The sequence below is a fragment of the Clarias gariepinus genome, chromosome 20, assembly GCF_024256425.1.
Source record: "Clarias gariepinus isolate MV-2021 ecotype Netherlands chromosome 20, CGAR_prim_01v2, whole genome shotgun sequence".
NCBI lineage: Eukaryota > Metazoa > Chordata > Actinopteri > Siluriformes > Clariidae > Clarias > Clarias gariepinus.
Genome location: NC_071119.1, coordinates 1785100 through 1806972, shown reverse-complemented (window position 1 = coordinate 1806972; position 21873 = coordinate 1785100). Strand labels below are relative to the sequence as shown.

At 39.4% G+C, this 21873-nt stretch overlaps 1 protein-coding gene across 1 annotated transcript; it reads right to left on the bottom strand.

Annotated features, from left to right (window-relative positions):
- Positions 1–316: 316 nt before the first annotated feature.
- mttp (microsomal triglyceride transfer protein) lies at positions 317–9923 on the bottom strand. The gene is made up of 18 exons (XM_053480067.1): positions 9758–9923; positions 7644–7831; positions 7212–7355; positions 6875–6982; positions 6575–6691; positions 6351–6490; positions 5979–6129; positions 5706–5863; positions 5130–5304; positions 4830–4937; positions 4514–4726; positions 4195–4406; positions 3984–4081; positions 3762–3883; positions 3152–3379; positions 2791–2915; positions 1665–1835; positions 317–1536 (listed from the first exon to the last, which is right to left on the bottom strand). Exons 1-18 carry the CDS (start codon positions 9801–9803, stop codon positions 1389–1391), a joined length of 2652 nt encoding a protein of 883 aa, XP_053336042.1. The 5' UTR covers positions 9804–9923; the 3' UTR covers positions 317–1388.
- Between the last annotated feature and the right edge of the window lie 11950 nt (positions 9924–21873).

Below are 21873 nucleotides of genomic sequence, written 5' to 3'. Positions count from 1 at the left end.
TCTGTTAAAACCTATAATTAAAGCAAGAAGCTTAGCTTAACATAAAGTTAGCTAGCTTTACATTATTTTCTTGTGTTTAGGAAACAATAAACCTAGCTGAAAAGTTAGAGTTTTGTTTTTTATTATTTTATTTGCTAGAAAGCTAACTAAAGTTAAATTTGTTATATGTGTTTTAAAGCAAGTAGCCAAGCTTGCTAGATAACATAAGACTGGTATGTATTTTAAGGTTGTGGCTAAGCATATTAACTAATGTTATGCTAAATAATGAATTATGTTTTCAAAATCAAACAAGAAGCAAACAATTTAAGATCACTCAACAGTGTTTTATTTTCCTGAAGTTTATTTACATCCATACAAAAAAATCGAGCTTTTTAGCAAACCTCAGTGTGTATCGTGTTGTGTGAGATTTTAGTGCTCGAACGTTTTAAATCTCATGTAAATATGCTTCCAAAATAATTCCAATAAAATATCACACAGCTGTATATATTTCACAAGACAAAGTTTTCCAATACCATTCCAATTCACCCCCCCCCCCCCCCAAAAAAAAAAAAAAAAAAAAAAAAAAAACAATAAACAACTGTGTTGTAAACATCCGGTGTGGTCGAATGTACAGAAAGTGTTCCTGAGGATCTCGACAAGCGTTTAGATCAAATAAATAAGTTGTAAATGCAATATAAGACATTATAAACATAGACACAAACAAAGCACCACCCGTCTGACGGTGTTAGCCATTTGTTTCATGCTAAGTGGCTAATGTGAGATCACTCTCAATGACAAAAGCTATGCTAGTTATTAATCCATACCAGTGTTAACAGGAGATATAAATATATACTAATGTTTATTCTTTTGTCATGACGATAATTCAGACAATTATAGGTCAGAGCTAAAGCTCAGCTAGCTGTAATTACCTGGCTCACGGTCTGGTGTATGCTAACTTGTACTTTTAGGCTAATTCACATGGTTTAATTTTAGCTTTGTCACTTCTGTTAGCCAAACTAAATATTTCTGTTAATTAATTTCTTGTTGAACGTTTTCTTTTTCCGGGGAGTTTAATGAGCTAGTTATGCTAGCTGCTAGTTTTCATCTTGGATTAGCCTTTAATGTTAAATTTTAGACTCCCCATTGATATTCTGTCCTGAATTACTTCATTAACAGTTAAAAACAAACAATTACATCAACAACCTTGGGCTAAAGACTCTTCAAATAAAGTCCTTGCATGCTACACCCAAAGCATGGATTGCTAAAAACTTTTAGCAACCTTAGCATAGCATAATAAAGGTTGATTAAAAAAACAAATTGTACATTCACAGGGTTTTCTTTTTTCTTTTGCATTTACATTCAGCTAATCCGACTCACATTGTTAGGTCGGTCGAGGTCGCTACTCAGGTCTACCAGCTGCTGTCAAACACTTTCTTGCACATGTTGGAGTTTTCCTGATGAAGTGGAAACTCGGAGCCGGGAATGAGCTGCTCGCGACTCCTGTGCCAGGCATACGGGTGTCCCGCGGACAGCTTCTCCATTTTATACACTGCCTCCCTACAGCACGCCACAAATAACATAAGGTTACATGCTAACACTAAAACAAGACAAGTTTCCTTAGCAGATTACGAGTGAGACACGAGGGTAAGATACCACTCTTTAATCCACCAGTTTGAGATGTTCACCTGAACGGGAAGGTGGTCTTATCCATCTGCATGCACACCAGGAAGGGGTACTCAGAAAACTGGACCGTGGTGATAAAGTCAAGTGCCGCCTCCGTCTCGAAGCTCACCTCCATTCCAACGCTCAGGAAGTCTGCATCCACCGTCACGTTGCCCAAGACGACCAACGCACCCCTGTGGATGATGGAGAAAATTCACATGCTTCTGCCGTTCTAGTGGAATTATAATGTCGAAAGTTTATGTAGAATAAAAAATGCTTTGACATACCAATTAAAAGTTCAATTTAGATTCTGCTTTTCAACTAATATTTAACACATCACTTTATGTAATTATAAAGCTAGCTAGTTGTTTATATGTTGCCATTATAAAGCCATTTTCTATTGGATAGCTATATTATTTATTAGCGCAAATCCTAGTAAAGGTTTACATTTAGCCTAAACTTTTACATCTTGTACTCAAGCTTCAGGTTCAGAACTTTACTGAAAGGTTTCTATCCCAGACAATGCGTTTTTCATGAAACCTTGAAGAAGTCATAAGTGTGTTCAGCTTTGGCATGCTAAACAGCAATGTGTGGTTTATTTGTTTACACATTGCTCATAGCTGCTTTTACTGAAGAACTTTCACTACCCAGTTTCCTGAATTCTACACCTGTTCATGCCTTTTTAAAAAAAATAATAAAAAAATCAACCAGGACTGTAACCGTATTATTTATCATAAATCTATCGCATCAAATGCCTCAAAGTACCTTGTGAGATGCTGAACTTTCAAAACCGTAATCTTTTAGGACCAAAACCAGTGTCCTTTTTTGACGCAGAACTGAAGGTCTATATTTGGACTCAAAGCCACAAGCTGACCTGTCTGCCAGTGCATTTGTTTCCTGGCTAGTATTTAGCCGGCTTAGCCAGCATTTCCAGGCTAGCGGCCAGAAGCCAGGAAAACGAGCACCTGGTGCAGATGCTGCGTACTGGAAGATCTAAAAAGCCAAATAATCCTCTCAAAACTTTTAAAGACAATATGCTACTGCAGTCAAATCTCAGAAAGTCAGAAAACATGCACAGAGATATTTTCTCATAAAATGATGCACGATATGGAGCCAGGTGCTGTAAATGTTCCATGGTTATTTTTGTACCTGTTGTTAACGCTGGTCTTGGATTCTCTGTACCAAAGGCTAAACTCCATTCCTCCAGAGATATCGATGGCTAAACCGCCCTGGAACTCGACAGCAGCCCTCAGTCCAGATTGCAGAGGGATCACCTGAGAGATAGATAAAAAAGAGAAATCTGATCGCATGGATGCCAACTTTATGGAAGGGGCAAGAGTGAATCTCTTTAAGATCTGAAATGTGGTCTCGATGATGAAATTATTATTTCCAACATGACAGCAAACAAAGCCTTAACCAAATGTTGCTAGATACTTTTGTTTGCAGATTTTTAAAGTTATGCAATATTTAGAAGGTACTAACCCAACTGATAATTGTTCCCCTATCTCACCTGTGAGTGGTCAGTGAGCAGGATGAGTCCCTTCACCACGTTTATGGGGTCTCCAGACATGGAGAACATCTTAGACATCAGGTCACTGTAGCCCTTGAAAAAGGTTACGGGACGAAGCTGGACATCCAGGAGCAGCGCTGACATTCCGGCGAATGATTCCAGCTCCTCCTCGCCTTCATCGGGTGTCGCCGCTATCAGGGACTCCAGACCCTGGGCCTCGATGGAAACCTGGTGGAGAAGTGAGGCACAGATAATGAAATTTAGGTCAAATTAAAATAATTTTTATAGATGACAACATGAACAGACATTATAGGGGGAGGTCTGAGGAATTATAAATAACATCTGGTCTGTATTTACTTTTTAATTACTGAAAATATGAACATTAAACAAATGTCTGAAAAATAAACTAATTCATTCCAAATGCAGTGTTGGAAAAATGCTACAACATGTAACAGTTACATACAGCTACATTATGGCCGTGTTATACAAATGTATAGACAATTAATAAACTGAAATAGAAAATTAAATGTGCTTTGAATATGGTTTCTCGGGCGATGGATGAAGATATTTGATGTTTACTGTAGGTTAGAGTTCTTTGCTTTTGCAGTACCTGAAGGCCGTGCAGGAGGGCGCCATTGCTGTGGCCATAAATGTTCATGTTGCTCGTTCTGAGGACTCCAGAACCCGAGTACAGAATGTCTAAGCTGTAGGTGGTGGTCACATCATTGTCCCCTGCAGGACGACAGGATACAAAGTAAATCGACTAATAGATCTAAACTGAGCCTGAATAAATGGGACAAATAATGGCTTCCTCAAGCAAAGGGGCACTTACGTGTCATGTATCCAGAGTAGGCGGATGAGGATCCAAACTTTGAGAAACGATCGTAGTTGTGCGCTATCATGTCCTTCATGACTTCACGTACAATTTTACTGCCGAGAACAAGAGAAGAAGAGAATCAGAGACAAGCTGATGCATTTACTCTCATGAGTGACAAAGCAACAGGTGATTTTTTTGTATACACATCTAGTCTAGTAGGACTCACCTGGCAGGCATGTTGAATCGCAGGATGTCCTCCACCTTGGACAGCATGTATTTGTTCATCTCATGTGGCAGGTGGCCGATGGAGAGCAGCAGGTTCTTTACCTCCTCGTATGATGGGTTGGTGCTCAGGATCACGTCAGCCGCTGCAGCACGAACGTTCTTCTCATAGATACGTCGGTTCTGATGGTACACGCGATTCAGCGTCTGTTTTACCTGAGAATGCAACAGGTCACCCAGAGATGTGCTTTAGTCACTAGTAGTCGATGGGAATGATGCTAGCTAATACTGCACCAAGCAAGCAAGTTGTTTGGGACACAGACCTCGCGTGTGATCAGCAGAGGCTCGTATCTCTGCAGAGCGGTGATAGCGATGGTGCTCAGGGCTCCGGTCTCAGACTCGGCGAATCGAGAGAGCATCGGTATGGCCTCGGGCAGAAGAGCATTCTTCAGGGCTAGCAGGTACATCTGAACCTGGGCCTCATCCTTAGTGCTCTCTGGTCCTGCGAGAATCTCCTGCTTCACCTTAACCACTACCTGAAGTTCAAAAAAGTTAATCCAGTCAATGATCACTCGAATGACTTTGTTTCAAATGTATCAAATCACAGATGAAATAAATCAAGCTATAGAGACAACTCACCGGTAGCTCACATCCTCCTTTCTGACACAGTTTTCTCACCAAAGCTCCCATGATGATCACGATGGACTCCTTAATTTCCGTGCTGCTGATCTTCCCGTTAGAGATGTCCTAAACAGATCACACACACACACACACACACACACACACACACACACACACACACACACACACACACACACACAATTACTAAGGATAAAAAGGCCACTTTAATTTGGAGTTTTTGGTCTGGCTAAGGTTTGAAGACATAGATGAAGTGTACATAATGAGTTTGTGTGTGTGTGTGTGTTCGTGTGGTCTCACCAGCAAGGACTGCAGCATACTCTCAGTGGGATGGGAAGCGAAACCACAAGCGTAAAGAAAACGCTCCTGCAGCAACACACTGTCGCTTTTTGCGCTACTGAAGTCCAGGAACTCCAAAATGGCCGCCAGAGAGGCAGGAGTCTGGGCCGAGGTCACCGCGTCCACCAGCTGAGGACTGCAGAGAGACAAAGGCAGTGTGTAAAACCTGAACCCAATCAGACTAAATATATAAATTATATTTGAACATCTAAAGAAAAAACTAAAATAAATAAAAGGAGGAGCCAGAGAGTGTAAATGAACAAAGGTAGTTTTATATATATATATAGGGAGCAAGGGAGAGTCAAAATAGGGAGTAAGGGAGGGAAAATGTTGGGAGTAAGTGTAAGCATAAGGGAGTGTAAAGGAAGGAGTGTTAACGTAAGGAATGAGGGGATATAAATGTAGGGAGCACAGGAGTGTAAACGTAGGGAATGAGGGAGTGTAAATGTGGAGGAGCGAGTGAGGGAAGCGATGGAGTGTAAATGAAGGAAGGAAGGCAGTGTAAATGTAGGGAGTAGGGGACAGTGTCTCCCTTACAGCGTGGTCTTGCTGGAGATCTGAAGCACACTCAGGATCTCGTCTTTGCTGGCCGAGCGCAGGACGTGGATCAGAGACAGGAAACTGCGAGGAGCTGAAGACTTCGCCAGAGACTGCGGCTCAAACTGAGAACGCACTGCCTTCCACGTGTCCATCAGCTACACACACACACACACACACACACACACACACACATACAGGGGAATAAATCAGATAAATCAGTTAGGTTTAGGTGACTCCAGGTGTGTGTTAAAGAGAGTGAGAGTCACGTACATTCGGACACGTCGTACAGTGGATGCTGGTTTTCTCCGTCATCACGCCCACAGAAACCAGTTTGGGGTCGAGATCCTTCACTACACTCGCCGCGTTTTTACCGGAAACTTCCGCAAGTCCATTTGTCACCGTGAGCAGAGTGAGCGACTGCCTGGGGGAAAAACACAGCGCTTTAACAACACACACTCACACTGACATGTAGCAGGCCTGGGTAGTGTGTAGCTAATGTAGTGTGTAGTCAGTGTAGGGCAAAGGTAATGTGTGTAGTTTTATAGACAGTGGTTAGTGTGTAGTTAGTGTTCTGTGGTGTGTAGTTAGTGTAGTGTGTATTTGGTGTGTGTAGTTAGTGTGTAGTTGTGTAGTCTCTCTTACTCAGCCATGACTTTGGCGGCGGTGGTGTGTCGAGCGTTGACTGACAGGACGTGCGTTTCCGTGGTAACAGCAGATTTGATGAAGTTGCCTTGCAGAGTGATGAGTGTCACTGAGCTCGACTTCTCACTCACACCCAACACCTGGCAGGGAACATACACACTGCATTTACCTGACCTACTGATTGTGTGTGTGTGTGTGTGTGTGTGTGTGTGTGTGTGTGATACCTGGCTGTGTGTAGTGAATCCCGTCTCCTGAGTTTTGCAGCTCTCTGTGTGTTTTGTGCGGATCACCTGATCTTTGGAAACCTTGTACTCAACCATACACTTTCCTGATGCGTCAGCCTACATGTGCGCACACACACACACACACACAGGCTTTATCCCAAATCACCCTTTTTTTTCTACGTAGTGCACTATTTCAAAAATGTTCCCTGTGTCCAGTGCACTTTATTGGTGTGTAGTGCACAGGGTGTGTGTTCGAGGACACGCCCACTCTGGACAAAATGCACAGTACTCAGCCTTTACCTCGATCATCTTGCCAGACTTCAGCTGCATCATCAGCATACTGGCCACGCCCCGTTTCAGGTTCTTGATGGTCGCAGGCTCCGCCTTGTGTGTGTAAAGACTCCTCACCTGCACAGTGATGATAATCACAGAACAACACGGAATAATCATCACTGATGTCGTGGTGGTTCATGATGTAGTAAGGTAGTAATGATGAGACGTATTTAACGTTTCTGTACATGTTTTGGTGGCTGCGTCTCACTGACACAACATTGTACCACCGGTTGAGTAGCTCACATTTCTCAGCTTCCTCTTTAAAGCGGCAGTATGTAATGTTCAGTAACACAAGAAGTCTAACCTTGCCCATCTTCCAGAGCAGCATGAAGGGTCTCTGTAGCGCCTCGTTCTTTTCTCCACCCAGAATTCCCTTAGCGGTGGTGCCACGGAAGATGTCGTTTTTACGCGAGCGCTCGGCTGCATTTTGAATCTCAACGTTAGAGATCTGCGAGAGAAAGAAACAGGCAGCAGGAAGTCTTTAAAACGTACTGTGTGTCTCTGTGCTTTGATGGATTTTCCACAGCAGCGAATCACAAGATAAAGTGGTTTCTCTAGCAATCTGTCTTTTATCTATTGATCTACTCATGATTAATGAAAGAGACCGAGTCGTTCGGTTAACGTTCCGTCAGAATACAGGTTGAACATTAATCTTTATGGAGTATGGGATGAAGTGTCACTTGTCACAGACGTAAAACACGATGCTGTGCTGATCCTGTGCCCTCGTTCTCCTCACCTGGACTCTGAGGAGCTGCTCGTCCTGGTTCTCCGGGTTCCTCCAGGCCAGGCTGATCTCCACATCGGCGGAGATCTTAAACCCGGCATTTCCTCTGCTCGTGCCTTTGGGCCGGTTCACAGCAAGCGCCGTCTTGTAGCTGTATCTGTAAAGGCGCCCTGCCTCGAGCTGTGGGCCTGCACTCGCACCTGAAACAACACACACACACACACACACACACATGCTGAGAACATGCATGCTGGGCCACCACATGTTTACACCACATGTTTACACCACATGTTTACACAGAAAACACCATGAAAGCTAATCCTAATTCTCCAAAAATTCCAAATAGAGAGTCCAAAAATCTAAATTCTCATCACGAATGGAACAAGTACGTCATGAAATATTGTAATTTATCAAATAATCGATCGTCAGAACACGTGTGTGATCTCATTGTTCTTGGAATTGAAAGTCTTGTTTTTATTTTTCTAGTTAATAAACAAATATTCTTAAAAAAAAAAAAACATCACAAATCTTTGTTCTAAACTATATAATAATAATAATAATAATAATAATAATCTTCATTAGCAATAATTAAAATAAGACCACAAATATTTAAAACACAATTAATTAACCTGCACCTATAAACCCTTCTTTAAATTGACATTATTGAAGGACGATTGTTTGTCTTTTGAACCTTGAGACCTTTAATGTTTAAGTGTTTGATCTTAGCATCACTGAGACAGGGTGTGGTCATGTGACCCATCGAGTGACCTTTGTGAGGACCTAACAAGCTGATATTAGCGCTCGATTGTGCCGGTGTAAAGTGTCGTAACACTCTCGTATCTCCTCCAGGTGCTGAGATAACCCACCTGCTGTCCTCACCATAATCAGGACACAGTCGAAGGACCGAGTACGGTCTTGATCTAAAGCATGTTCTTCATCTGGTTACTTACTGTTTGCAAAAATTGTCAGAACGCTATAAAAAAAAATATATCGCGTTTGCTTTTTGTATTCTATAGAAATGCACGATACACATTTAGGGAAGGTTTAGTTAGTGTGGACCGAAACAATGAAGATGAACGATAACAGATTAATAATCAATTTATTTACTCCAGAGCGGTTCAGTGTGAATGGATCACTTGTCCTCTATAAACCTCAGATTTTACTCTCTGAAGTCGTCAGTAAAGCTCCGTATAAAGATATAACATTTATAATAAAATACTCTCATGAATATGGTGCAGAGAAAGACATAGAAACAAATAAATTGTGCAAGAGATAAGCACAAGGTTACAGCAGGAAGGAGGGAAAGATATGAAGTGAAAGTGTACGGTCTATAAAAATCTGAGTCTAAAAAAAATATTTAAATGTTGTCTTTCGCAATAAAATAAGAGAACATAATCAAAAAAAGTCTTTTTATTTTATTCTCTCTCTCTGTCACACCCGGGACACTTGGACCTGATCTGTACTGACGTGTCACTCTAGCGTTTCATCATCGCTCACCTCCTCATGTATGACATCATCACATTTGAGTGATGAGTGACCTGAGGGACCATATTCCCAAAAACATACACTTAATCGCGCTTTAACCCTATTAAGGTTTCACCCTAAGAAGTGTACTTTAACACCATTTTGGATTCTGCAGATTCCCTATAGACATGCACTGAGTAGGATATAGTCGCTTGATGACCCACCCTTAGTAGTGCACTTGGTGTTCTGTAAGAATTTGGATTTGGTTCTGTATAGTGGATCTGGACGGTGTACAGTAGGGAATAATACAAAGTTTCCTGTTCATTAATTATCGTGTGTAGTTAGTAAGCAGAAGGCTATGAGTTTAAATCCCAATCAGATCGTACGCTCGGATTTATCTCTTATTTCTCAACCCGGCTTTTAATCATTAACTCTCCGCAGGGAGCAGAATGAATGAACCCTGAGCATTATGTCCAGATTTACAAAGCAAAATAAATGAACCACATTCAGGACATTTTTTTCATACATTCAGACCTTAAAACATCCCAGGTTCCTATCAGAGGTCAGAGGTCGCTGAGATGAGAATGAGATCCACACTCTCAGTATACACAGTAGTAAATCCTTCCTCACTTTATGAAAAAAATAAATAAAGTTGTTCTTACCGTGCCAGAAGGTGAGGCCGAGCAGAAACACCAAAAGTCCCTGCATGGTGAAGGCAAGACAGAGACAAAGACAGGACCAGGCTGAAAAAGAGAGAGTGAGACAGAGAGAGAGACAGGGCAGTGTCTGTGGGTTCAGCTCTGTTTATCTGAGTGGAGGTCAGACTCCAAACTCCACACTTCAGTACCAAGGACCAAGTACTGTACAGCTACTCATTAACCCGGTTGCCAGATCACAGCCTCTACACAATGATCCCAAAACATCACAGATATAAACCAGATGTGGGGGAAAGGGGCGTGGCAGGGTCAGAGGACACCCCCTCCCCCTCCCCCTCCTCCTCCTCCTCCTCCGGTTCTGTGACTGACCAAGCAGTGGTTTAACATCAGTCAGTCAATGACCAATTATTTCCTAATGATAAATTACACATCACTGGGTTTATTACGATAATGTCACCTGGCCATCGTTAATGTTTATTTTATTACAGACATTTTATTCTTTTGTCACTCATTTATTCTCTCATTCAATTTTTGTTGAAAATAAAATTTTAAACCTGAAATTTATCGCCAATAAAAAAAACCATCTAACATTTTATCCTTTGTAACTGCTTTTGTACTATTTTAATAATTTTTTTATTTAAAGCCCTGTTTAGTTTTTTATTTTTTAAAATTCAATTCCCGATTAAAAAGACAAATTTGCCCGAAGTTTTAGATCGAACAAACAATTCTTTAATCTTTCTTTTAACGCCCCCCCCCCCCCCCCCCGAGTTCTCAGTGTAGATCATGAGACGATCTTAAATCGTATAATAATGTATAATCGAATAAAATCATATAAATCATAAATTATTACATGTTTGTAATTAATGTTTATTAGTGAGGTTGAATTTATTCACTTTTATTCACTGATTATGGAAAAAGGCAACCCTCACTGCCCCGTAATGTATGTGTGTGTGTGTGTGTGTGTGTGTGTGTGTGTGTGTGTTCAAGGATCATTACTCAGAGTGTTTTTTTAAACACTTCCCTCTTTGATCAGTATCTGATTAAAAGCCTTTCAGATTGACTTATTCACAAAATGTCACAGTCACATTTTAAATATTTCATTGTTAACCAAAGAGTCTGTTTGTCAGGTCGTCAGATTGTTTTTCTTTAAAGTTTTCCTCCAGTTTACTATATAAATGGCCCCTGTGCCTTAATGTTATTCTGTAGACCTCTTTAGATGCATGACATTAAGTAAAGGGCTTCCAAGGCATGTTTTACATTGCGGACATTTTAAAAACAGATATATTAACGTTTAGTGATTTTTGTCGCGTAATATTCTTGTCCTAAGCATTGTGGGCCCTTAAATATAAAAACACACCAATAATTATCCGAGCTTTAGGTCATAGTGATAGTGGGAGGAAAGAGCATTGACCAGTTAAGGAACCGTCTCTGATTGATGCGTGCTAGATAAAGTCATTAAATTACAATTAATACAACACAGTTAAAAAAGTCACACTGTGTGCGAATCCAGACAAACCAGAAATATTTATCACATCAACACATTAGTTGTACAAATAGTCTGTATAGAAAGAAATAACATCTCAAAGATGCTAAAAAAACAACTAAAGTCTCATTTGATGTACAGAGCTGATAGATTTCGAGGCCCTGTGCAGTTGCGTTCCAATATGGTGAAAGAGAAACCAAATAAATCTAATAGGAAGAAATGACTGCAATCTGGCAACCCAAAGCGCCTGGCCTGTAATGGCTGTACCTGTAATGCCATGTTGGCGCCGGGTGCCATTTACAGCAGTATCAGATCATCAGGTCAAAAAGGCATCAGGAAAATCATTTCATGAGTAATAACTCACACGCAGGCGGGATTTATTCACCTTCAACCTATTTTTTAGCTTTACAAAATTTGGAATGAATTTAAAATGTATTCTTCACTGTAGGTTATTAAACAGTTAGCTAGAAGTCTACCACAAGTGTGCTCCAAACCTAATTTGCATGTGAAAATAAGCAAATTTGGTAGATTTTGCCACAGCTGTTTCCAAAACAACAAAAATTATTTTAAGGAAAATTCAAACATTTATAAAATTCCAAATCTGAGCGTTATAAACAGGCTAAACTGTTTAGCTAGACTAAGGCTATAGCTGGAACACTAAGCTGATTTCACAGTAACAGCCTGGCTATTTTCAGTTTCACACCTCGCTTCATGCTAGCACAGACCAAAATCACACACTGATGGTTTACCGCATGTTTCTTTAAGATATCAGTGTCTGAAACAGTATTCCTGGATACAGAATACAGAATTCTGTAGTAGATTAGCTTTAAAACTCAAAAATTAGCCTGCCAACCTAAATGCTATTAGGAAATATTAATGTCTAGTTTCATATTCATTATCAGTTTTAGGCAACTATTCCATGTGTAGTAAAAGTTTAGCTAACTAGTAATGAGATTAGCTCTATAATCTGATTAATTGAAAAAGGAGAAATGAGATCACACTCCAACTAATCACATCATCATTGTGTGTATTGTAGCTTTTTATTGCTAGATTTAAAAATATTAAAAAAGGTTTCTGGCAATTTATGCAGCTTATCAACTATTAATATTTAACCCCTGGTCTGATAAGATACATCACTCCAGAGAGTCTGTTAACAAATTAGCATAACCAGCTTCAGTTTTAAAGGAACAGTTGAGTAATAAAATGAAACATCTCTATTAATGTGTCATTATTGCAAATAAAGAAAAAAAAACAACAGTAAATGTTCTATTATATATACAGTATACTGCGAGCATGATTCGTTCTGGAAGTGGGCTTGTATAATAAAACACTTGTATATCAAAGCGAATTTCCCCCATTAGAAATAATTAAAACTCTGATGATTCATTCCACAACCCAAAAATATTCATATGAAAATTTTTAATACAAAAATTAAAGTAAAATTAAAACAAATTAAATTACACTGTTGGGAGCTGTTGTTGCAGACTATTGTTACTTAATAACAGTCACTACACTTGGACACAAAATTAAAAAAATGCTTTAGGTGCGTGTACACACGTGATCACAATGTAAAGAGTAGTAAAGAGTACACGTGCACACGGATGTTGACTATACGAGTGATGCACGCGCACTGAGACTGAGCATGGGAAATGATTACCCACAATCCCACAGCACGCGAGAGAGAAGAACCATTGGCTCAGTTGTGATGCTAACGTGACGGTTGGCAAACAGCCGTACTGCGTAAACCAAGACCTTGCTTGTTTAACAAGGTAAAATTTGCAACTAGTATTTAAATGGTATCTTTACTGATACTGTCGCAGTAAAACCTGTATTTTACAGCATTCAATTTAATTTAACATGAAGAAATGGCGGGGGTGGGGGGGGGGGGTTAATATTTTTGCACAATACCGTGCGTGTGCAGTATGTTCAGGGTTAGACGTTCACCTTTCTTTCAAACAGAAAGGGAATCTCAGAGTTCTCAGGGCTTCGGACCAGCATTATGTTCTCATATTGGAGCGCTGCTTCACCCTTGTGGCCTGAGAACAACAGCACAACACAATACTTTTTATTATTCACTGCTCAGTCATCATACACTCATATAGTATGGGACAATGCAGTAATTTCATAATTAAGGAATAACAGCATGATGTTATAGAAAAAAAATTACCATTTACTGTCACAACACTAAAAAGGATTATTTTACAATTACAGCGTACCTGCAAGTGTTTTGAATCTATTATAAAACAGCCATTTCCCAACAAATAGTTTTTTTTTTTTTATTAATTAATTAATTTATTCATTTACTAACCTATATTTAACCAGGAAGATCCCATTGAGTTTAAAAACCTCTTTTTCAAGGGAGACCTGGCCAAGATAGGCAGCAGCAAATGTCTCACAGTTACAGAAATTACTCAAACACAGACAACAACAACACGCATCAAAAATAAATAAAATAATACAAATAAAATTAAATTAATTTAAATAAAATGACAATCAATCTATATGAAACAATTGCATTTTATGGACTTAGTCTCAAGGATTCGTAGTTTAAATTTAAAGGCACTTAGTGAAATGAATTCAGTCAATTTCCATTCCTTCTGCAATTTGTTCCAAGCCATGGGTGCTAAATGGACAAAAGCTCTTTTACCAAGTTCAGTTCGGGCAAATGGAACAGAAAGCAACAAGTAACCATGCGGACGAAGAAATACCGACCAGCATGTTTCATTACAAGCAGGGAACATATATAGGAAGGCAGCAACCCAAGTATCGCCTTATATATAAAACTATATAAATTTAATTTAATATATATATAAACTATATATGAACCTCAGTGAAGCATGATACACAATATCAACCATTCGAAGACATTGAGCAGAAGCATTCATATATAGAATATCACCATAATCCAACACAGGTAAGAATGTTGCAGCAACAAGCCGCTTCTTTGTATTAAAAGAGAAACACAACTTATTTTGAAAATAAAATCTCAATTTTAACCTCAAAATTTTCACAAGATTCTCCACATGCGGTTTGAAAGTGAGCGAGTCATCAATTAAGATTCCCAGATATTTATAGGTGTGAACCAACTCTATTTAATTACCTTCAAGAGTGGTTAATGATAGAATTTTTTGGGCCAAAGTCCTTGATTTAGAAAACAACATAAGCTTTGATTTGTCTGCATTGAGAACAAGTTTAAGCTGAAGTAATGAGTGCTGGACAGCAGAATAGGCTTTCTGCAAGGAGTCAATGGCTTGGACAAGAGTTGAACCACAGCTATAAATGACTGTATCATCCGCATAGAAGTGCAAGTTTGCATCTGGCACATTTAAACTAAGATTATTTACATAAATAATAAATAGAAGGGGACCTAATACAAAACCCTGTGGCACTCCGTTGTGCACTGTAACAAAGTTGGAACATAAACCATCAGATTTTATGCACTGAGACCTGTTACTGAGGTAGTTTGAGAACCATGCCACTGCTCTCTCAGAGAGTCCTGACTGGGAGAGTCTAAGTTTTAAAATACAATGATCAACGGTATCAAATGCTTTTGACAAATCAATAAAAAGGGCTGCACAGTGTTGTTTTATATCAAGTGCGATAGTAATATCATTTACCACTCTGATTGCAGCTGTGATAGTACTGTGATTTTTCCTAAAGCCTGATTGATATTCAGATAAAACGGCGTTGGTGTGTAAAAACTCCTTTAACTGCTCGCACACAAGAACTTCAAGAACTTTGGCCAGCACAGATAGATTTGATATTGGTCTATAATTAGTTAACACTGCTGGGTCGCCTCCTTTTAATAGAGAAACAACATAAGCTGATTTCCATACTGAGGGAGTTTTATTCATATCCAGTGTAAGGTTAAAAGGTGTTGCGAGAGGCTCCGCCACAAAGTCAGCTGCCAGCTGCAAGTTTCCGGCCCTGGAGATTTTCTAGGGTCTAACAATTTAAGAGCTTTACAGACCTCCTGCACAGAAAAAGGAACAAAATGGCTGACCAGTGTACACCGGAAGATTTGTGCTAGAATTTACAGAGACTGGGTTCAGAGAGTCAAACAAAGAGCCAGAAGATATAAAGTGCTTGTTAAAGCAATTCATAATCTCCCTCCTATCATAAACAGGAACAGAATCCTTCAAAACATAGGTGGGTAGAGTGTGGGAGCTTTTACTCACTGAAAAAGACTTAATGATTTTCCAGAACTTCTGTGGATTGTTTAGGTTCTCAGTGGTGACAGACAGATAATATTCTGATTTAGCTTTCTTAATAGAGGAAGTACATTTGTTTCTTAGTTGTCTGAAAAGAAGCCAATCACTGGGGTAGCCTGTTTTCCTAGCTTTGGCCCAAGCCAGGTTGCGCTCATGAATAATATCTGCCAGCTCTGAAGAGAACCAAGAGTTTTCACGACCTTTTATCCGATATCTTCTTAATGGAGCATTTTTGTTCACAATTTGCATAAACCCATCCCTAAAGAATGCCCACGCTAATTCTACATCAGGGATCAATCCTATTTTTTTCCAGTCATAATTTGACAAATCATGATAAAATGCTTGTTCAATAAAATGTTTCAGAGTTCTTTTAAAAATAATACAATGTTGTGACTTGGCCACTTTTGTATTTCTAATAGCAGCAACAACACAGTGGTCACTTAAGTCATTACAAAAGACGCCCAAAGATGAAAATTTATGCGGAACATTTGTCAAAATCAAGTCGATCAAGGTAGACTTTTCTGGGCTTTTGAGATTCGGCCGAGTGGGTAAATTGACCAACTGGGTAAGACTGATAGAATCACAAAAAGATTTAAAATCATCTGAAACATTTTTGAGCCAATCCCAATTAAAGTCACCAGCTAGAAAAAGCTCATCATAATTTAATCTGGACAGCAAAAAGTTTAAAAAACGCAGTGCTTCTGTGGAAGCAGAAGGAAGTCGATAACAACAAGCAACTGTTATGCAAAGACCCTTTGCAATATTCACATTCAGTGCCAAAAATTCCAATTGTTTGCAAATGGATTCCAATAGAACTATTTTAGCATCAAATTTTGACTTAACATAAGCAGCAACACCACCACCTTTCTTAAGCCTATCGGTGCGATAGATATTGTAGCCAGCCATGCTAACATGTTCATCAGATTTATAATTAGACAACCAAGTTTCAGAAATAAGGACAATATCTGCATCTGTTGATTGAACCCAGATCTTGATCATATCCATCTTGGGTAACAAACTACGCACATTAAGATGAACTATCTTCAGCCCAGGTGAGGATTTAAATTCAGATGGTGTCTGACTACATTGCAGCTCAGGGCCTGGGTTAGGTTGCACATTACCAGATAAGAGCAGTAGTAAGACAATTAGAAGTCTCTGCTTTGTAACAATACTTATTGAATTTGACTTGTAAAATGTTGAAACAAAGCAGGATTTTTCATAACTAATTTTGTAATTGCACAAAGCAAGAAGGTTTTGTAGGTGAGGTAAATCTTTTTGTAGTTCAAATGATAAATTAATGTCCTGCTCCAAATACATTGGAAATTGTACAGGATGCAAAGCAGCAGTGACGCATGTAGATCTGGGGACCATGTCTTGCATAATGGGGACACTGTTAAATGTTCTCATTTTAGAAAAATAGAAAAAATGAGTGTCCAAAAGTCCCCCACACCCAATAAGCAAAGTAAAGATATTAAAAAGGCCATTATCCAAAACACACAATAAATAATGATGCTGAATTAAATAAGCTGCACAAACCTAGGATGGCAAGTAAGGCTCTAGCCAGAAGCTTGGGTCCTGATGCCTTGCTAGCAAGGGCTTTAGCTACTGTAGCACATTCACCAATGTGGTGTAGAAGGCTTCAGTCAACAGCACAGCACCCGTTATATTGCAGATGACTTTTTGAGCAGCACAGGCCTTGGTGTAGTGCTGATGTCTTCCACTAACAACACAGATGCAGATTGTTCAGCCGGCAGCAAAGGCCCTGATATGATGAAGCCAGTAGCCCAGGCCCTGTGGTGGTGCCTATAGATCCAGCCGGCAGTACAGGCCCTGATGAGGCTCAGTTGGCTTATGCTAGCAGCGCAGGCCATGGTGTGGTTCCTATGGGTCCAGCTGGCAGAACAGTCCCTGGTGTACTGCAGTTGGCCCAGCCAACAGCACAGGCCCTGAGGAAGTGCAGATAGATCCAGCCGGCAGCACTGGCACCAGTGCAGTAAGATGGCTTCAGCAAACAATACAGGCCCTGTTTGAGGCTCTGTTAATTTGTGCTAACAGCTCAGGCCCTGGTGTGGTGTCTATGGGTCCAGCTGGCAGTACAGGCCCTGATGTAGTGCAGATAGCCCCAGCCAGCAGCACAGGCCCTGGGGAGATGCAGATAAATCCAGCCGGCAGCACAGGCCCCGGTGCAGTGAGATGGCCTCAGCAAACAACACAGGCCCTGTTTGAGGCTCTGTTGATTTGTGATAGCAGCACAGGCCCCACTTTCGAGAATTTACAAAATAGTTAAAAATACTCCTAAAAAGCTTGTTAGAAAAACTACAGTCCATAAAGATAGTAAAAAACAAAAATACCCCAAAAATTCAAAGCAGACATTCAACAAGGAGACTGCCATCTTGGAAAGCATTTTGAAAAAATTTATTTATTAAACAGTGACTTCCCCTTATTATCAGTACCAACTTAAATCCATTTATTATTATTGAGTGCAAATACATTGCCGCTTAAGGATTCCACTAGGAATTGCTTGCTATGAGTATGGAGTATACGCCACTTCCTGAAGCAAGTTCATTCCCTGAATTGAGTATCATTTATCGGTCTCCTTTCCAATGTTGTTTGGCTTACCAACCACCATTGTTCCCAATCATGGAGGATTAGGTAAATTTCCATTTGACAAACACTTTATCTGCCACCTTAAGAGAACCGGCAAGAAGGGGCATTTGGTGTAATACCTGGCCATTGGCTACTGGCCAATGGTGAAGGGATGCTGGAGAACTGGTCAGTTTTTTGGAAAAAATGTACTACTGTAAGTAGTTTTTGCACCATACTTTTTACTTGGGTAGATTTGTAAAGAAGAAACGCTACTCTTACTCCGCTACATTCGGCGACATTTGACTTGTTACTTTTCTAACCATTTATGGTAAACATGCAGCTGGTAGATCTACCGTATGACTGTTTCACCAATCAGACGCAGCGGCAATAATCACATGACTCCAATTGACCAATCAGGTCAAGCGGCATAGTGGGGAAAAAACCTTCAACCGGTGCTCTATACATTCATTCTACCTCACTTGCGCATGTGCAAACAAAAGTTTCCACATCTTTCTCTAATTTTGCAGAACGGCCATTAATTCGTGCTGCTACTAGTGGGATCTTGTGGTTGGTGTACAATCTTGCGCTATGGAATGTTTTTTTCATGTTTGTTTGATTACAGTATAAGTATATTTCAGTACAGAATTAATCGCCAACACGTGTTGTACATTTTTATGCCTCACAAAAAATATGATGGATCCCATCATATACAAAACATCTTTCACTTGTAAAAGAACAGTTTCATCTGCAGTGTCTTCTCTATCTGCCAAAACAGACACACACTTCAGCATATTTATACTGTGTGTGTATATACTAATATATAATTATTATAATGTTTAAAAAAACATTGAATTTTTCAAAATCGTAAAAATATTAGGCCAAAAAAATCAGGCTTTGAAATCAGACAATTTAAGTGATACAGATGATAAATTAATCACATCACATCAGAACCTAGAATACTTTACTCCCCTTGAAGAGAATGAAGTAATTTCACTCATCTCTTCTGCAAATTCATCAACCTGTATATTAGATCCTGTACCGACACATTTTCTTAAACAGATAGTACCAGCAATAATAGAACCCCTGTTGAGAATAATTAATTCTTCACTCAGCATTGGGTATGTTCCAAAATCTTTTAAATTAGAAGTTATTAAACCGATTATAAAGAAACCTGACCTCGACCCCTGTCAGCTGTCCAATTACAGACCAATATCAAACCTCCCCTTTATCTCTAAGATTCTGGAAAAGATAGTAGCGGAGCAGCTATGCTCATATCTACATAGAAATGGCATACATGAACTGTATCAGTCAGGATTTAGGCCTCATCACAGTACAGAGACAGCACTCGTTAAAGTAGTAAATGACATTCTATTGGCCTCTGATCAGGGTTGTGTAACTATGCTTGTGTTACTCGACCTCAGTGCAGCTTTTGACACTATTGATCATGGTATTCTCCTTCACAGATTAGAAAATGTAGTGGGAATTAAGGGTACAGCCCTCTCCTGGCTCAGATCCTATCTGACCCATCGTTATCAGTTTGGGGTGACTATTCTGCATTTTCTCAAGTGGAGCTTGGTGTTCCAAATGGTTTAGTTTTAGGCCCATTGCTTTTTCCTCGTTACTGTACATCTTGCTCTGGGCAACATAATTCATAAGCATGGTATTTGTATGCATTAGTATGCAGTCGCTTGATAGTTCAGGGCTGGAATTTCCTACAGTCTACCTGAGCCAAGAACAAACTGGACTGGAGGATCGGGTCTCTGTTGAGTCCGGTTCCTGTTGAGTCTGCTTTCTCTTTCTATTGCCATCTCACCCTCTGCTTGCAATCTGATGATTCTAATTGATGCTACAGATTCTGTGATTCGACAATGATTATTGCTAAAACCACCACCAGTCTGACACCAGGCCCTGGATCATCTCTGATCAGAATATTATTTCATTTATTAAGGGAAAAATACGTCCAAACCTACTTGGGAGCTCATAAAAGAACCCAGGATGACATATAAAGACGTGCAGGCCTGAGACCGAGGGCAAAAATGGCATCCATGGGAGAGTTCCAAGGTGAAAGCCACTGCTGACCAAAAAAAGAACACAAAGGCTCGCCTCACATTTGCCAAAAAACACTGTACTTTTTTTCAAGTGTGGACTAATGAGACAAAAGTGATGTTGGACAGATGTTAGTGAGACAACGTGCATTAACACTTTAAAACCTGCACCATGAATCCTTATTGGGAGGGCAAGTGCTGTGTCTAAATTAAACACAATCCTGATGCTAAATATGCACAGGAGATTTATCCACACCAGGACACACACACACACACACACTGAGTTCCACTGTACTATACACCTTCATACGATGATGCCTTTATATTAATTTTACTAGTTAAAACCAAAAAAAGTGTTTTACCGCCGTTCCTACCTGCAGTGCGACAGCAACGCATCAGGAGCATGACTATTGACGTGGCTGCGCATGTGTGCGTGTGGGAGAGGGCGATATATATTTTAATGTACGTATGCATTTCTGTGCGTCTTGGGAAACTTCTGGACCTTATCTCATCTCTCACTCTTATGCAATGGTGTGTATATCTGTGAGTTTTTGATTAAACAGGAAGATATCAGGACAAGACAGGAAATTTATGAACTTTTGCACTCCTCTGATCGAGCTCGTTCTCACTCGCAGGTTTCTGCCATATACAGCACTTTTACTACACAACAGATCAGCACCAGACTCACTCAACACACAGGAACATTTTATACAGAAACATATTTATTGTGGTTTAGGGCCTCTTTAATTATTAGCTGCAAAATTACAGCTTTCTAATACAATTCTAGCAGAAAAAAAATCACAAAATGGCATCTTTGTAATGTTTATATCCAGAAAGTTGAGCGTTATTATTATTATTATTATTATTATTATTATTATACTTATAATGCACCACATCCAGCAGGGGAAGGATCCACAATAACGGCACAGAGACCAAATTTAAATCTCCTTTTATTACTCAATGTTAAAAAAACATGAATTATTATAATTTTTTTCTTCTGGCAGACCTGTGGCAAATAATAAAATTTAGAATTTATTGTTCACCGTTAGTTTACTATAAAGCTACATAAGTCTAATTTGTGAGTAAAAATATGAACTTGCTGCAGATTTCACCAGTGCTGTTTACCAAAAGCTTAACGTTTTGAATTGAACATTAAATTCTAATCAAATTAAATTCTGCTCCAGTTTTCGTAAAAATGAACGTTAGCTAAACTGACCTGCTAGGCTAGTGGTACAGCTAGAACAGTAAACTATTCACAATAACAGCCTGGCAAGAGTTAATGTTACACCTAGCTTCATGCTAGCACATAACACAATCCCTCACTGATGATTTATCAGATTTATAGCATGTTCCTTCAACATACGACATCTAAAAAAGCATTCTTTAAGTCAGTGGTAGATTAGCTTTAAAACACAAAAACTTACTCACTAAGTAACTACTATATAAATATACTATAGCTAGTAATGAGATTATCTTGGTAATCTGGTTAGTTAAAAAAATGAGATCACATTACAACTAATCACATCATCATCATCACTGTGTGTATTTTAGCTTTTTATAATTCGTGCAGATGTTCAACTATTAATATTTAACTTCTGGTTTGATAAGATGCATCACTCCAGAAAGTCCGTTAACAAATTAGCCAGAACATCTGCAATTTTAAAGCAACTGTTCAATAATAAATAATTAATCTTAAATAAGTTTTATGTACCGTTTTGTATCTTAAGCTTTGCATTAGCATTTCCAGGAGGATGAAGCTAACATACTGTACTGTAAAAAGATTCGACAGCCTTTTCT

Coding starts and splice junctions, on each gene's coding strand:
- mttp (XM_053480067.1), bottom strand. CDS start 9,803: ATGCAGGGACTTTTGGTGTTTCTGCTCGGCCTCACCTTCTGGCACG. Junction 5,864..5,978: donor ACTGTACGACGTGTCCGAAT/GTACGTGACTCT, acceptor GTGTGTGTGTAG/CTGATGGACACGTGGAAGGC. Junction 3,884..3,983: donor CTACTCTGGATACATGACAC/GTAAGTGCCCCT, acceptor GTCGTCCTGCAG/GGGACAATGATGTGACCACC.